Source organism: Pogoniulus pusillus, chromosome 37 (genome assembly GCF_015220805.1).
Source record: "Pogoniulus pusillus isolate bPogPus1 chromosome 37, bPogPus1.pri, whole genome shotgun sequence".
In the NCBI taxonomy this organism is placed as follows: Eukaryota; Metazoa; Chordata; class Aves; order Piciformes; family Lybiidae; genus Pogoniulus; species Pogoniulus pusillus.
Window position 1 is genome coordinate 7,283,094 of NC_087300.1, and position 17,409 is coordinate 7,300,502.

Here is a 17,409-nt window from a genome sequence, read left to right on the forward strand (position 1 = left end):
TGTTGTGCTCTACTATTACAAGTGAAGGAACAATGCTTTCTCTCTAATCAAAAGAGAAGACAGCTTGGTTAGGCCCAGAGACAGAGCAGGTTCACCTAACCTCAGCTCAACAAAGCTTAAGAAACCCTCTTGGAAGCTGGAGAGCAGCAACCTGCAAGTGTTTCAAATGGTATTTTTTAGCTCTCCTTTGCATTTGTAAAGCACTACAACAGAGGCTGTACAGTCCTGGACCCTTTCACACTCTAAGATTCATAGAACCATGGAATGGTTTGGGTTAGAAAGGACCTTAAAGCTCATCCAGTTCCAAGCCCCCTGCCACAGGTAAGGCCACCTTCCACTAGCTCAGGCTGCTCAAGGCCCAACCCAATCCAGATTTGAATACTTCCAGGCTTGGATCCTCTACAGCTTCTCTGGGCAACCTGTTCCAGTGTCTCACCACCCTCCTGGGGAACAATTTCTTCCTGATGTCTCATCTAAATCCAGCTTCTGACCATGGGGTCAGACTCCACCCTGAGGAGTAAACAAGTCTTCAGTGGATCTGAACCACACACTTCTTAGTTGGGAGTACAAAAAAAATCCCTTGTGGAGAGACAGTTCCCATCTGAGTTCTAACCAAGCCACTCACTGTTCTGTTGGGCACCCCACAGGAAGACTCTGCCATGTATGACACACACCAAAACTGTGAGTGCTTACCCCAAGAGACTTCAAAGACTCCCCCACATGAGGGATGACAGCAAAAATGGAGCTGCAAAAAGACACTGAGTGCAAGTTTGGGGGTGACAAAGGGGAGGGAAACCCAGGAAGTGCTTTATTCTTTTTTATCCAGCAAGATGTGTTTGTGTCAAATGAACTGCAAAGAACCTCCCAGTTCAGCAGCCTGGGGACACTCAGCAGTGCTTCAGGATATTCATTTCATACTGAAAGGCAAAAATTCATCTTTCAAGAGTGTAGCATTTGAGGGTTAACCACTGCACCTTCCCCCAGTCCAGGGTTCTGCAGTGCCAGATGCATGCATCACAGATGTGACAAGCGGTCTCTTATCCAATGCCAGGTTTGTATCCCCCAGCTGAGCTCTGCCACAAAAGCCAACCTTGCTGTGCCCTTGAGTCACAGAAGGTGACTTTTCCATCTTCCTCCCATTTGTCTTGGAGCAGCATCCCCTTGTTTCTTACCTTCCCACCTGGCAGTTCAGGTGCTTCAGTAGCTACAACAAACCAAGCTGCAGAGAAGGGATGAACCTCCCAGCAGCGATGCCCATCCTGAGCCCAGCAGCCACAGACACATGGCATGGTGGATTGGCACCTAGTCACAGCCAGTCCATGCAGATCAGAAGCCAACTGCTAGAGTGCTCCTGCACTCAACTGGAAAACAGCTGCAACTGCTCTGCTCCACACAAGCCACTGCAATGTGTCTGCCCTTTGGCTCCTGGGCAGCTGCCGCAGTTTCCTTTGTTAGGCAAAATGTGGGCACCTCTCTGGCTTCCTTTAATCTCAGCTCTAATTATCAAACAAGCATAGTCAAGACAGTTTCTTTTTTGCCTCGTTAGAGGTTACTCATCAGATCTGCAAAGGCCTTAGGTGCTTAAAAGAAGAAGAGGCAGAAAGACTTTGAAGTCTGCAGGCAGCTGGGCTTTCAAGCACTGCGAGTCTGGCTCAGCTCGTCTGAGCGCATGGTGAGGCTCATTATTGAACAGTGTTCTCAGTGAGGGCAAGAGTGGCATCATTGCCAGACTGCTAGAAACACCCAGAGCATTGCTTTACTTCAGGAGATATGGCACCTGCTTTTGCACTCATTAAAGATACCCATGCAGGAGACAATAAAAGCTCCTCTAATGCCTTTGAAATCAAATCTTCCCACTGCTGTGTCTCACACGTCGGCTGCAGACACCCACAAACAGCCCTTTCAAGAAACATTAGCAAAAGCAGCTGTAAGTGTGTTCAGGGCAAAATTTGGCCTTTCCATCTCAGCCTTCACACAAATCTCTGTAAGCAGAAGCCAGACTTGCCCTGGGTAGGAAGAGCCAGCCCCTTCTAGACAAGGACTTAGTGACCACCGGTTAAACAGCTTTGAGAACCTCAAGGCTGAAAGCAGCAGGGCTGCAAACAGCAACTTGATCAAATCCTACCAGCTCCTGAGCTGATCACATCCCAGCCACTGAGATGGCAACCTCCAGCAGCCATCAATCACAGAATGTTAGGAGTTGGAAAGAACCTCCAGAGATCAAGCCCTCTGCCAAAGCAGGATCACCCAGGGCAGGCTGCACATGAACACATCCAGGTGGGTTTGGGAAGTCTCCCGAGAAGGAGACTCCACAATTTCTCTGGGCAGCCTGCTCCAGGGCTGCAGTTTGGTCTTTTTAGAGATGGGGATGAGGAAGAGCCCAACTCCAGCAGCTCCAGTGCAGCCCCATGCCAACCCTGCCACACAGCCTTGGGCCAGCACAGATGCAGAGAGGAGATGCACCCTGCACAACACCATGGGCCAGGCAGCTGGATGTGCTCCCCCAAACCCAGTGCTGGGTGGCATGGCCACTCATCCAGACCTGTCCTCAGCTCTGAGCTGTCTCTGTGTGGGACAGACAGCACCAATGGGCTTCAGGACACCCAAGCTTTAGAGTCATGGTGCAGACACATCCAGCCCCACTCTACCTGCAGTCTGCAGCACTGTGCTGTGTTTCTCCTGCATGCAGCTTGCTCCAGCATCCACCTCTCTCCAAAGAAGAGAAACACTTTGCTACCTGTAACACACCACTTCAGAGGGAATCAAAAATGCCCAATTTGTCTTACAAAAGGCAAGATGTCTTTGCTGGGTGACATCTCTCTCAAGTGACAGAAGGCAATTTCACAGTGATTTTGAAAGACAGCAGAATCTTTTCCACCATTTAAACTCACAAGTGATGGTTTGGTTTGATTTTTTTCTTGAGTCTAGGAACCCTTCCCTCTGCATTTAAATTTCTTCTTTCAAATGCTACTATTGTTAGGAAGGGGAAAAAAAGAGTATTAGCAGAGGGCTGCTCATCAAAGAGCTGCCAGAACAGCAGAATTTTAATTGACAGAATGATCTCTGCTGTAAAACACACAAAAGTTTCCCTTTGCTCTAAGACTAACTGTGAGCAATTAACTACCAACAACTGCAGAGTAAGTTCTTCCAGCTCAGACAGTCTGTAGAATCCCAGAATGGGTTGGGAGGGACCTCAAAGATCACTCAACCACCCCTGCCATGGGCAGGGATACCCCCTACTAGCCCAGGTTGCTCAAGGCCATCAACACTGCCAGGTTTGCAGCCTTCACAGCTTCTCCAGATAAGCTATTCCAGTGCCTCACCACCCTCATGGCCAACATCTTCCTGATGTCTCATCTAAATCCACCTTCTTCCATCACCCCTTGGTTTTGTGCCTTCTCCAAGCCCTCCCAGTTTCACACTCCCATATGCAGCATGGAGACCTGACTTTATATACAACTCTGAGCATCTGAATCCCCTCATGGCCCTTCACTCCTTACAGAGAAAGGCCTTCAACTTTGCTCCAGCCTGGGCAGAGGAGATGTTTTTCCCAACACAAACATCCACCTGGAGTGAAGTTTAGTAGGTTGCCTTTTACCAGCTGGGTCCAAAGCCCAGAGAGATGGCTGCAGGAGCTCCTATTTCAGTGGTGTCACACTGTGAGAACCCTGCAGCTCATCACACATTCTTTTGGCTTGCTTTCAAAAGCCAACGTTTAAAAATTACTCAAGCAGAGCTGCTGAGGCCAAGTCTGGGATGCTTTAGGTAACCTGAGCTATGCTATTCCTCAGTTCAAATTTCCCAAGCAGATCCTCAGGCAGCTGCAGCTTTAAGACTGCTGAGCAAAAGGAGAAAAAGCCCCAAATGTCACAAACACTCTGGTTGTTTCCTAGAAAGCTGGCAGCAGCCACACATCTCTCTATGAAATCAAGACACTGACCTCCTGCTCCACTGAACTTCAGAGTGTTACTGAGGGGGTGCAAAAAAGGCCAAGCAGAAGCCTCTTTTTATAGCACAAAGCCTCTCTTCCTGCCTGTGACTGGATTTGTCAGTGTCCCAACAGCTCTTCCTCAGGTCCTGACTGAAGCTTCCTCCTTAGGTTTGCCACCAAGAGCTCAAATCATTCATTCCCTGCCACACATTCATCATCACATGAGGCTTTATTGATTTCTGGACTATTAGAACCATCCTTGTACTCTAGCTCTTGGGTGGCCTCCAGTCAATCCCAGTGGCCTTTGTTTGGCAACATCTTATCTGCACTTCATCCTGCATTGTTATTACACAACCACCACACAAACTCCAGCCAGCCAAAAAGTCCAAAGCCCATCTTGAAGTTGTAATCTTTGATTCTTTACACACTTCACCAGGATCCATTAAAACCTCTATGCCACGAGGGAACAGTTCCTGAAATCCCATTTCAGGATTTGACCTGATACTGGCCTCAAAAGCTTAAAAGCTCAGCAGTGGTTATGTAAGAGCTGCTCAGCAGGCCGAGGAGTCACGTACCCACCGGCAGTGCTGCTAGGCACAGCCCCTACCCCCTATGGCTTCTGCTGCTGGGGTGCCACCAACCATGCCACTGAGGACACCAGGTCTGAGTGTGGCACCAGCATGCAGCATACACTAAATCCTAGAATCACAGAACGTGGTGGGTTGGAAGGGATCTCAGAGATCACCTAGTTCCAACCTCTCTCTGTCATGGGCAGGGACACCTCCCACCAGCACGGGCTGCTCAAAGCCTCATCCAGCCTGGCCTTGAATACCTCCAGGGAGGGGACATCCACAGGCTCCCTGGGCAACCTATGCCAGGGTCTCACCACCCTCACACTAAACAATTTCTTCCTCATGTCCAGTCTCAATCTCCCCTCTCCCAGATCAAAGCCATCGCCACTCTCCTGTCAATGCCACTCTCCCTTACCAAAACTCCCTCCCCAGCTCTCCTGGAGCCCCTTCAGGTACTGGAAGGCTGCTCTGAGGTCTGTCTGGAGCCTTCTCTTCTCCATGCTGCACAACCCCAACTCTCCCAGCCTGACCCTGCAGGGGAAGTTCTCCAATCCTCTGATCATCTTCATGGCCTACTCTGGACTTTCTCCAACAGTTCCATGCCCTTGTGCTGGCAGCTCAGAACCAGAGGCAATGATGCAGGTGAGGTCTCAGCAGAGCAGAGGGGCAGAATCCCCTCCCTGTGCCGCTGCTCCCTCTGCTCTGGCTGCAGCCAGCACACAGCTGGCTCTGGCCTGCAAGCAACCAGTGCTGGCTCCTGGGAGCATTTCATCAGCTGACGCCCCCAAGGCCTTCTCCTCAAGACTGCTCTCCATCAGCATTGCTCTGAACTAAGTAGTTTTAATTTCAGTTGCAGGAGGTTTCCCCTCCCAGTGGCTCAGAGAGAACAAAACCTGGTTGTAAAGATGTACATTCTTCATCCTCAGCACTTAGGCAAGAACTTGATGGCACCCAGAGCAATGGTTCAACGTACAACATGTTCCCCACACTGCCTGAGAAGCTGCTTTAGCAAGCTGCCATCTGGAGATACAACAACTCTTGACTGCAACAGTTGGCAAGAGTTTGGAAACTGACACAGGAACGTTTGGGAGAAAGATCTTGCACAAAGCCAAGAGCCACCAACTTCACCTGCCACCTGGAGAACTGCACCAAACAGGTATGGAATGTTTTTACCTAGAGAACCTAAACAGCTTCGATTCTTAACAGGAAAGAGATTGTTTGCAGGATGCACTACAGGAAATGAAGCCCAACAGACACAAGATTCAACGTGCCTGACAGGAAAACACATCCTCCATCCTTCCAGCATTAAGTCCATTCTCAGAGGGGTTCTTTCATTACTGGCAGCTAGCAAAACACCCTCTAACATCTCTGTTTGTAGGTGATTTCACTTCACATTTGTCTGGTTGTTTAGCATAGAATCATTGAATGGCCTAGGCTGGAAGGGACACCAGAGATCATCTACTCCAAACCCTCTGTCATGGTCAGGGACACCTCGCAACTAGACCTGACTGTTCAAGGCCTCATCCATCCTAGCCTTGAACACCTCCAGGGAGGAGCTATCCACAACCTGGATATCCACACCTCCAGGGAGGAGCTATCCACAACCTCTGGGCAACCTATTCCACAGTCTCACCACCCCTGTACTGAAGAACTTCCTTCTAAGATCCAGTCTAAACCTAATGCCCATCAGGCTTCAAACCATTCCCTCTTGTCCTGTCTTCAGACACCCTCACAAGAAGTCCCTCTGGAGCCTTCCTGTGGGATCCCTTCAGATATTGGAAGGCAGCTGGAAGGTTCCCCCAGTCTTCTCTGTCTAGGCTGAACAACCCCAGCTCCCTCAGCCCATCCTCACAGCAGAAGAGATCCTCAACAGTGAGCCCACAGCAGCGTGACAGAAGATCCAGCACACTTCAGCTGCAGAAAGAGGGGTTCCAAGCAAGACAAATCTTTCAACTCATCACTGCACCATCAGTCCCCACAGAAACTGCAATGCATAAACACTCCATTTCCACAATCACACCACCCAACAGCAGTTTTGGGACAGAAAGTGGACAGGAACAGACAGATAACTCAAGTATCTCACCTAATGTGGCAGCTGCTGCGAGTCCGGCCGCGTACGGATCTGTTCCCGGCGGAGCGGCGCTGATGATGTAGGGGTTGGGGACAAAGGCAGCAGGGGCTAAACCTGCTGAAAACATACCTGTCAGTGGAAACAAACTTCACTGGGACTGCAGCCCTACCACAGCACCTCTGCCTAGCTGCCTGGGGAACACAGGGATCAAGGTGCTTTAGTGCTTGCAGGCTTTCTCCAGGTTGTTTTCTAGAGGCAGTGAGCAACCATTGCACTTCCCAGGGTCAGATTGCTACAGAGAATGCACTTGATGGAAAAGAAAGCCAATTCCAAGGATGCAACACCCCAGAGGACAGCCTCTCACCCCATGATGGACATTTAGGGAGTGAAATATGTCCAGAGAAGGGAGAAAAAGATGGTGAAGGGTATGGAGAACAGGGCTGGTGAGGAGCAGCCAAGGGAACTGTGGGTGTTTAGTGTGGAGAGAAGAGACTGAGCAGAGACCTCATTGTTCTCTACAGCTCCCTAAAAGGAGGTTGGAGCCAGGTGAGGGTTGGTTTCTTCTCCTAAGTATCAAGTGACAGGACAAGAAGAAACAGCCTCAAGTTGCCCCTCAAGAGGTTTAGGTTGGACATGAGGAACAATTTCTTCCCTCAAAGGGTTGTCAAGGCCTGGCCCAGGCAGCTCAGGTGGAGTCTCCATCCCTCGAGAGGTTCCAAAGCTGTGTAGATGTGGTGCTGAGGGACATGGTTTAATGGTGACCTGGCAGTGCTGGGTTAAAGGTTGGATCTGATGATCTTGGAGATCTCTTCCAGCCAAAACGACTGTGACTGCACGAGGAAAGCTGAGGTGATGAAAGAGTCTCTGTACAACAGCCAGCAGCACTGTGGCACAGACACCTTCACTGTTCAGGTGCCCGCAGCACCAACACTGGCCAACTGATCCAGCTGGTCTGTGCTTTCTGACTGATCAAGAACCTCTCTACTGCACTCTCTGAGCTCCTCTACACAACATCAAGCCTTGAACTGATTTCTTTGGGAAGGGCTCAGAACACAGAGGCAGCATGGCAGGGCAGTGGCACTGCGAGTGGGCACTGCCTTCTGCGGCAAGGCAAGAGCTGCACCACAGGAGAAAGCAGTGGTGGGCAGGAGGGGCTGTGCAGGGGAGGAAATTAAGCAGCTAAGTAATTTGCACTCAGGGCAACTCCAAACGTGCACTGCACATTTGTAGTGGGCTTTAGAGTAGGAGGAACCACCACTTACTCTGGGGATTTGTCCTCAAAACACTTTGAGCTCTAAGGCAGTTTTTAATCATGCCTGAGTAGCCCTTGCACAGCTCTCCAGTATTCCTGTGCACAGGATTAAGTGCCTGCATCCCACTTAATTGATCCTGGTTTAATAACATCAATCATGTGTTGGTATAAATTGCAGCCTGAAGCTGAAGTCCAAGCCCAGGCAGCTGAAGCAGGGGAAGCACTTGTGGGTGCTGACTGAATGGTGCTAGGGTGCTTACCCCAGTCCATGCCTCACTCGAGGAGTCCTTCACAGGGCTCTCAGTGCTGAGCAGCTTTCTCAGCAAGGGTGAGACTGTCAGACAGAGAAGCTCTGGAGCTTTTAAAGAGAGGCCTCCAGAGATTCTCAAGTATCTCTTCAAACAACACAGTGCTGCTCATGAGGCAGGAACCAAACACACATTGTTAAGATGCTCTAAAACCAATTCCTTTTCCCCTGCTGCTTTCACAGAATTGGAGGGGCTGGAAGGGACCTCTGGAGATGATCAAGTCTAACCTTCCTGTCAAGGCAGGCTCACTTAGGGAGGGTCACACAGGAACACATTCAGGTGGGTTTTGAACGACTCCAGAGATGGAGACTCCACAACTTCTCTGGGCAGCCTGCTAAGGGCTCCACCCCCTTAAAAAAGTTACTCCTCGTGTTTAGATAAAAATTCCATGTTCAGGTCTGTGCCTGTTACCTCTTGTCCTGTCAATGGGGACCACTGAAAAAGCCTGGTCCTGGGTGTCCTGGTCCTGACACCCACCCTTGAACTACTGATCAACACTGATGAGGTCTTTCCCCTCAGTCTTCCCTTTTCCAGACTAAAAAGCCCCAACTCCCTCAGCCTTTCCTCATCACATACATGTTCCAGTCCCCTCAGCATCTTTGTTAGCCCTTTGCTGTATCCCCTCCAGCAACATCTTGTCCTACTTGAACTGGGAAACCCAGAACTGAACACAATATTCCAGATGTGGCAGAGTAGAAGGAGAAGAGAACCTCCCTTGACCTGTTGGCCACACTCCTTCATGCACCCCAGGATGCCACTGATCTCCTCGCCATGCTTCTTCCCCAGTATGCCCTTTCCCAGTGTGGGGACTAAGAGGAGCATGGGCATCATGTGATCAATGCCAGGCTTACCTATGTGAGGCTGGTGGGCAGCTGCCAGGGCGTACTGCTGCTGCTGTGCTGCCGTGAGCTGCTGAACTGCCAAGGCGTTGGGTCTTTGGAACAGCTGAGGGGACAAAAGCACAGAGACAGTCCTCAACTCGTGCACAAAAAGCATCCTCTTACTGCTTCTTACAGCAATGCCTTTATGCTAAATTTATTTTCACAACCACAAACACTCCTCTCTGAAAGGAAACACTTCAAAAGGCACTGCACAAACCCTTTGGAATCAATTGCCTGTGATAATCCAGCGGGAAAAAAAATGACTTTCTGCAGCAGAGCTGAAGCACAGCCAGGGCAGGGCTTTCCCTGCCATTCTCTGCACCATGCCCAAAAGCCATTTTTCCCCCCAACTCCTCTCCAAACACAGAGGCCTTGACTGCAGCCTGTGGATCACTGCTAGCTGCTACAAGCACTCCCAGATCTTGAATAGCACTGAGAGGAGTGAGATCAGCAAAACCAGCAAGAGCAGAACAGCTGCCACACCACTGACACCTCCTGCAACTCCCTGCATGGGAGTTGGCTGCAGAGCAAGGGGTGGGAGAGAGCTCAGAATCCCAACATGGTGTGGGGTGGGAAAGAGCTGTGGAGATCATACAGGGCACTCACAGCAGCTTGCCCACGATCACAATGCCCAGCTGGAGTTGGAAGCTCTCCAGAGAAGGAGACTCCACAACCTCCCTGGGCAGCCTGCTCCAGGCCTCCAGCACCCTCACACCAAATAAGGTTCTCCAAATCTTCAGCTGGAACCTCCTGGGTTCCAGTTTGTGCTCAGTGCCCCTCACCCTGTCACTGGGCACCAGCGACAAGAGTCTGGCCCCAGCCTCTTGCCCCCCACCCTTTAGACTCTTGCTGAGCATTGAGCAGATTCCCTCTGGGGCTGCTCTTCTCCAGGTTCAACAGCCCCAGGGCTCCTCAAAGAGCTGCTCCATGCCCTTTAGCACCTTCACAGCCTCTGCTAGACTTTATCCAGTAGTCCTCTGTCTTTCTTGAACTGGGGAGCCCAGCAAGCACATGACCCAGGATTCCAAATGGACAGAGTACACTGGCAGGAGAACCTTCCTCAATCTTCTAACCACACTCTTCTTCATGCACCCCAAGACACACCACTGAATGACCTTCTTGAGATGCCTTCAGAGCCATTCAAGAGCCTTGAGGTGGGATGCTATCCTGAGGATCCCACAAACACTTAGATAACATCCTTCCTTTACTGCTGCTCTCCCATCTCCAGCTTCTCCAATCTGAATCCAGGCAGAAAGTGTTCTTGTTCCTTCAGCACAGAGACAAAGCAGCCCTGGGGATGTTCTGGTCTTCTTCTCCCAGGCAACCAGCAACAGAACAAGGGGACACAGCCTCAAGTTGTGCCAGGGGAAGTTCAGGGTGGATGTTAGGAGAAAGCTATTTCTAGAGAGAGTGATTGGCATTGGAATGGGCTGCTCAGGGAGGTGGTGGAGTCACCATGGCTGGAGGTGTTGAAGCCAAGACTGGCTGGGGCACTTAGTGCCAGGGATGCACGGACTGGATAGGGCTGAGTGCTAAGTTGGACTGGCTGAGCTTGGAGGTCTCTTCCAACTTGCTTCATTCTATGATTCTATGGTGAAGTCATACAGAGTACAGCCAAGTTTGGCCGCTCCCAGCCTCACGACAAGCTCAGAAGCAGTGGGCAGTGCTCCTGGGAAGAGCCATTCTCAGGAAGTGAAGCAGATTACAGAGTCCCTAGAGTAGCTCTGCTTAGGGGATGATTTCCCTTCATTTTCACTCATTTTCAATTAATTCTTTTTTCCAAAGTCCTTACTCTGAACTTCCTTCACAGCCTCCCCGTGCCTCTCGCTCCCAGAATCAATCCATTAGCAGAGCATCCCTCAGCTCTAATTAAATCAATTCAGGCTACAGCAGCTGAAGAGCCACTCTGAGCAATGTTCACCCCCACTGCTTCCATCCAGAAGTGATCATTTCTGAGGTGTGAAACACTTCACAACCCCCTAGGAGAAATGTTTGCTCCCTGCACTCACCTGCAGAACACCAGACCTAACCTCCATGCAATTTTCACACCTATTATCTGTGCCCAGGTACCACGAGGCAAGTTTCTGCAGCTGACAGAAGGAGCAATAATAAACAATTCTGCCCAATTTTTTGGCAGAAGCTCCTGAGTGTCAAGCAGCAGCACAGAACTACTTAGAAAATGAAAGGTTTCTTTAATAGGCAAAAAAAAATTGAGTTGGGAATCTCCTGGGAGCAGGATGAGCAACTGCTGTTAAAAGCAGGAAGCCTGGAAAAGAGAAGGGTGATAATTTCCATTCGTCTTCCTCTCTTCTTACAAGTTCAGAAGGAGAGAAGGAAAAAGTATAAGGGGTGAGGATCAGATTGAAGAGGTGGAAAATAAACAGGGTGTTAGGAAGAAGTTGTTTGCAGTGAGGGTGGTGAGACACTGGCACAGGTTGCCCAGGGAGGTTGTGGAGCACAGAAGCATCGAATGTGATCTTCGATCACATTCGATGCTTCTGTGCTCCACAACTTCCCTGGAGGTGATCAGGATCAGGTTGGATGAGGCCTTGAGTGACCTGTTCTAGTGGGAGGTGTCCCTGTCTATGGCAGGGGGCTGGAACTGGATGATCCTTGAGGTCCCTTCCAACCTAAACTATTCTAAAATGATTCTTATGGACAGTTAAGTTATCCATGGGACAGCAACGTGCCCTTGTAGCCAAGGCCAATGGTCTCCTGGAGTGTATTAGGAAGAGTGTGACTAAAAGGTTGAGGGAGGTTCTCTTCTCCCTCTGCTCTGCCTCAGTGAGGCCACATCTGGAGAAGCAGGCCTAGTTCTGGGCTCCTCAGAACAAGAGAGGCAGGGAACTACTGGAAGAGACTCCAAGGGAGGCTACAAAGACGCTGATGCACCTCTGTGAGGAGGAAAGGCTGAGGAGCCCCTGGAGGAGAGCAGCACCAGAGGGGATCTGATCAAAATCTATACATATCTGAAGGGAGGGCAAGAAGGGACCAGGCTCTTTTCAGTGGTATCTTGTGACAGGACATGGGGCAATGGAGATAAACTGGAACCCAGCAAGTTTCACCTCAACAGGAGAAAAAGCTTCTTTGGGTGTGAGGGTGCTGAACCCCTGGAGGAGGCTGCCCAGAGATGTTATGGAGTCTCCTGTGGGTACTTTCAAGACTCATCTGGATGCCTACTTGTGTGACCTGCCCTAGGTGACCCTGCTTTGGCAGAGGGGCTGGACTCCATATCCAGAGGTCATAGAACCAGTCTGTTGGAAGGGACCACAAGGATCATCCAATTCCAACCCCCCTGCCATGGGCAGGGACTTCTCACACTAGATCAGGCTGCCCATAGCCTCATCCAGCCTGGCCTTCAACACCTCCAGGGATGAGGGTTCCACCTTCCTGGGCAACTCCTTCCAGGCTCTCACCACCCTCATGCCGAAGAGCTTCTTCCTAACTTCCTAGTCTGAATCTACCCATTTCTAGCTTTGTACACTCCTTCCAGTCCTATTACTCCCTGACAGCCTAAAAAGTCCCTCCCCAGCTTTCTCACACCCCCTTCAGATACTGAAAGGCCACAATAAGGTCACCTCAGAGCCTTCTCCTCTCCAGCCTGAACAGCCCCAACTCCCTCAGTCTCTCCTCACAGAATAGCAGCTCCAGCTCTTTGCTCATCCTTGTGGTCCTTCTCTGGACATCTTCCAGCACATCCATAGCCCTCTTGTAATAGTGGCTCCAGAACTGGATGCAGTACTCCAGGTGTGGTCTCACCAGTGCAGATCAGAGAGGGAGGAGCACTTCCCTCACCCTCCTGCCCACACTGCTCTTGCTGCAGCCCAGGCTCTTTGGTTCTCTGGGCTACAAGAGCACACTGAGGGCTCATATCAAGCTAGGACTTGGGGGTCCCCACCAACCCCTAGCATTCTATGAAACTCAGTATTTAAAGGATCCAGACTATATCTTCTGTGTGCCAAAAACAGTCACCACTGTTCCCCCCAAAGATGTTTCACCCTTTAAGATGTTGGAGCCTTTCCATACATCCAAGCAGTAATGCTGCTTACTCCTCAAATCCACAGCTCCCTTACAACCTCCTGGGCCACAAACCACTCCCAGGAGCTGCTGTGCACAAAAGACCTTTTTCTTCTTCCCCTTCTCTTTCTGCAAATGACCCATCCAAGCACACTTCATGTATACCCAGAGCTGAGTGCTCAGGAGGAGGGATCCTCCTTAATGCACCATCTGGAGTTAGGAGCTGCAACAAACACTCTGCTGACATTTTCCAGCTGAAAAAAGCAAGGACACCATGGGCAATGTGACCTCCAAAGAAGCAGTGAGAGCCACTAGCTCTGTAGGAGTCTCCAGCAACATCTTGGGGTCTGATCAGCAGCAGAAGATACAGGAAATAAAAATCCATCCCCTGAACTGCTTCACTGTTGGGTGCAGACAGAACCAGAGCAGCCATCCCTGGGTTTGTGGTCTGCTTCTGTTTTGAGTTCAGCAATGGAGCATTTTAGCTTTCTTCAGCTGCAAATTCTTCACAGAATGGTTTGGGTTGGAAGCAACCATCCAAGCTGGTCAGTGCAATCCCAAGCACAACTCTAGGCTGGGTGGGGAACGTCTGGAGAGCAGCCCTGAGGAACAGGACCTGGGGGTCTGGGCTGATGAAAAGCTCAACAGGAGCCTGCAGTGGGAGTGCAGCCCAGACACAACCCTGTGCTGGGCTACAGCAAGAGCAGTGTGGGCACAGGGCAAGGGAGGGGATTCTGCTCCTTGGCTCTGCTCTCCTCAGACCCCACCTGCAGTCCTGTGTGCAGTTCTGGAGCCCCCAGCACAAGCAGCACATGGAAGTGTTTGAGCCAGTCCAGAGGAGGCCACCAAGATGCTGAGAGGGCTGCAGCAGCTCTGCTCTGAGCACAGGCTACAATCGTTGGGGCTCTGCAACCCAGGGAGGAGAAGGTTTCCAGAAGACCTCGGAGTGGCCTTCCAGGATCTGAAAGGGGCTACAGGAAGGCTGGAGAGGGACTACTGACAAGGTCTTGTAATGCCAGGAGGAGGAGGAATGGGTTTGAACTGGCAGAGGGGAGATTCAAACTGGATGTTAGGAAAGGGCTCTTTACAGTGAGGGTGGTGAAACACTAGCACAGGTGTGCCTGGAGATACTCAAGGCCCCATTGGATGAGGCCTTGAGCAACCTGTTCTAGTGGGAGGTGTCCCTGCCTATGGCAGGGGGTTGGAACTGGCTGAGCTCTGAGGTCCCTTCCAACCTAAACCACTCTATGATTCTAAGTTCCTCCCCCCCTGCCATGGGACACCAGGTTGCTCAAGGCCCCACCCAACCTAGCTGTGAACACTTCCATGCTTGAAGACTCCAATATTTTGGGCAGCCTGTTCCAATACCTCACTGCTGGGGATGAGCCCAGGACAGGCTGGCAGCACATGGTGCCAGCTCATGTCCAGCTCTGCACTCCTCAGCACTCCCAGGTCCTTCTCCACAGAGCTGCTCTCTGTCCATTCTCTGTCCAGCCTGCAGTTGTGCTTGAGGTTGCCTCAACCCATGTGCAGGAGCTTGCACTTGGCTTTGCTGAACTCCCAGAAGGTGGCACTGAGCCACCTCTCCAGCCTGTCCAGGTCCCTTTCCTCCAGTGTGTCAACCACACAGCTTTGCTGTCACTGCCACACTTGCTGAGGGTGCCTTGATCCCACTGTCCCTGTCACCACTGACAGACTGCACTGGTCTCTCTACTGACCCCTGAGGACCACCACTCATCACTGGTCCACACTTAGACATGGAGCCTTCCACTGTCAATCTTTGAGTGTGATCACCTCAGAAACAGAATCAGTCAGGGTTGGAAGGGAGCACAAGGAGCAGCCAGTCCCAACCCCCCTGCCATGCCCAGGGACACCCTACCCTAGAGCAGGCTGCACACAGCCTCAGCCAGCCTGGCCTCAAACACCTCCAGCCATGGGGCCTCAACCACCTCCCTGGGCAACCCATTCCAGCCTCTCACCACTCTCCTGCTCAACAACTTCCTCCTCACCTCCAGCCTCACTCTCCCCACCTCCACCTTTGCTCCATTCCCCCCACTCCTGACACTCCCTCACAGCCTCAAAAGTCCCTCCCCAGATTTTTTGGATCCCTCTTCAGATCCTGGCAGGCCACAAGAAGGTCCCCTGGGAGCCTCCTCTGCTCCAGCCTGCACAGCCCCAACTCTTTCAGGCTGTGCTCACAGCAGAGCTGCTGCAGCCTCTGAGCATCCTCCTGGCCCTGCTCTGGACACTCTCCAGCATCTCCACATCCTTCTTGTCATAGGTTCTTCACCAGAACCTTTAGCATTCATATCCCTTGGATTCTCTGGGTCCCCCTTGTGCAGGTTGGCAATGTGCATCCCACCCAGATGAACAGCAGAGGAAGTGGTTAGATCCCTGCCTGCCTGTCTGAAGAGCAAACCTCACTCATCTTCTCTGAAGACAGCTTCTTGTGCTCAGTTTTTGTCTGTGGACCTCCCAGACATACTCTCCATGACCCATGTTTAGATGAGAACACAACCAAAAGCAAAAATAATGACACAGCTCCTCCCAGCATGGTCGTTTCACCTGCTGCTGCTGGATTGTTGTGCTAGCCCCTCCTGTGAGCACAGCTGGTCACTGCCTGAATGTGACTTCCCCACACCCAAGCACATCACCAGCTTGGTCCATTATTCTGCTGCAATCAAGCCACAGTATCTGAAATACTTTGCAAGCTGTCAGCAGCTGCTGGAGTTCAATTAAAGAATCCAAGAGGGAGACTGAAAACACTCACAGAATCACAGAATGGTTTGGGTTGGAAGGGATCCTAAAGATCATCCCAGTTCCAGCTCTCACTGCCATGAGCAGGGACACCTCCCACTAGACCAGTGGCTCAAGGCCTCATCCAATCTGGCCTCAAACGCCTCCAGGGAGGTTGTGGATCACAGAATCAATCACAGTATGAGATCAAAGATTCTCTGCTTCACAACCTCCCTGGGCAACCTCTGCCAATGCCTCCCCACCTTCACTGGAAAGAATTTCTTCCTGATCTCAACTCTAAATCTGCCCTCCTTCACCTGAAGTTATTGTTGTAAAAGAGGGAGTAAGAAACAAGAGTACCTGGACATAGTCCCTTCACCTGCTCAAGAAAGCCACCAAGAGCTGGTCCACATCCTCATATCAAAGAAACCCAGAGTGAGCTCCAGCCTGGTGACAGACTGCCTCAGACAATATTCCTAAGCTCCATCAAAGACACAGGCAAGAGCTCTGCATTCAGCCTGCGTGGCATGAGGAAGGGCTGGATTCCCTCTGCCTGCAGCAGACCTCCTCTCAAACCTGTCTGGAGCTTCTCTGCCCTAGAAAGGTCAGACAGATTTTGGTATCTAAGCCTTGAACGTGGGCAGTGACTCAGATCAGTGACCTCTTCAAATGGCAATTGCTGCTGCCTGCAGACCCTGACTCTGGACTCAACTCACCCAGAAGAGACTCAGTGTGAGCAGCAGTTTTACATCTTAGAGCTGCAGATTTCTTTCTGCTGTAGCACATCCAAGAAAGAGAAGCTAAAAAAAAAAACAATCCCAACACTCCTAGGTGGCTTTCCTTAGCCAGCTAAGCCCTCTCTGTTGCATGAGCTCTGGGAATCATCACCTGCATCCATTCAGGAAGCCTCAATGCACTGTCTCCATCTGCTGACAGCAACGACCAAACAGCACAGCAAAAACTCCAGTCATTTGTTGTCATCTTATTTGGAGCCTCACTGGATACAAAGCTAAGCTTAAATTATTTATCAGTACTAACTGTGGTCTGCACAAAGTGGACTAAGGAGAAGAAACCTCTTCTAGCAGGAGTATGAAGTGGCAGTGCCAAAATTCCTGTGTGCATGGAGTGCTTCAGCCCAGTCAGAAACCAAATTCAGAGTGAAAGCCAACAAAAGGAGTGACCCAGGCTCAGGAGGATCACCCCACACTTCAGCAGCAGTTTTCACTCCCTCACATGTGCACACAAATGGAAGCATCACACCTGACATGGCCATCCAGGGAATTCCAAGACAGTAGGACATGGCAGGGAATGTTGCAGAGTTATGGGACAGGGTAAGATGAGACTTCTCTAAGTCAGTTTCTTCTGCAATATAAGCATCTGACATCTCTAATCGGATTACACCTGCCTAAGACCTTCCCTGCTTAATATTGCTTTTAGCTCTACTGGCCTGTAATCCCTTCAAAGTATGGGATGCTTCCCAAAGGAGCAGGAAAGACACTTTTACAGATGAAGTATTTTGGTGCAGGACATGTTTCCTTCTGACAGCTCCATGGAAAAACCTCTGCTGTGAAAGGTAGATTTCTGCCAGACAGGCTGTAACTGGCAGACAGGGAATACTGAGACACCCTGGCTGCTGAATAT

At 50.8% G+C, this 17,409-nt stretch overlaps 1 protein-coding gene, 1 long non-coding RNA gene and 1 other non-coding gene across 8 annotated transcripts in view; 1 reads left to right on the top strand and 2 right to left on the bottom strand.

The window, feature by feature from the left end:
• LOC135190905 (uncharacterized) overlaps positions 1-17,409 on the top strand; it is a 614,761-nt gene that overhangs the window by 192,847 nt on the left and 404,505 nt on the right. The gene's annotated exons all lie outside the window — the stretch shown is intronic.
• Positions 1-17,409, bottom strand: part of PUM1 (pumilio RNA binding family member 1) — a 110,834-nt gene that overhangs the window by 43,409 nt on the left and 50,016 nt on the right. For 4 of the 6 annotated variants that reach the window (XM_064172412.1, XM_064172408.1, XM_064172409.1 and 1 more), the window contains exons 8-9: positions 8,986-9,079; positions 6,587-6,703 (exon numbers count right to left, since the gene is read on the bottom strand). In XM_064172412.1, coding sequence (XP_064028482.1) covers positions 6,587-6,703; positions 8,986-9,079 — 211 coding nt within the window. The remainder of the gene's footprint in view (positions 1-6,586; positions 6,704-8,985; positions 9,080-17,409) is intronic. The other 2 variants (XM_064172411.1, XM_064172410.1) reach the window with 1 other exon arrangement.
• LOC135191022 (small nucleolar RNA SNORD103/SNORD85) lies at positions 1,647-1,730 on the bottom strand. Its single transcript, XR_010308712.1, has one exon. It is a non-coding gene; the product is annotated as a small nucleolar RNA SNORD103/SNORD85 (small nucleolar RNA).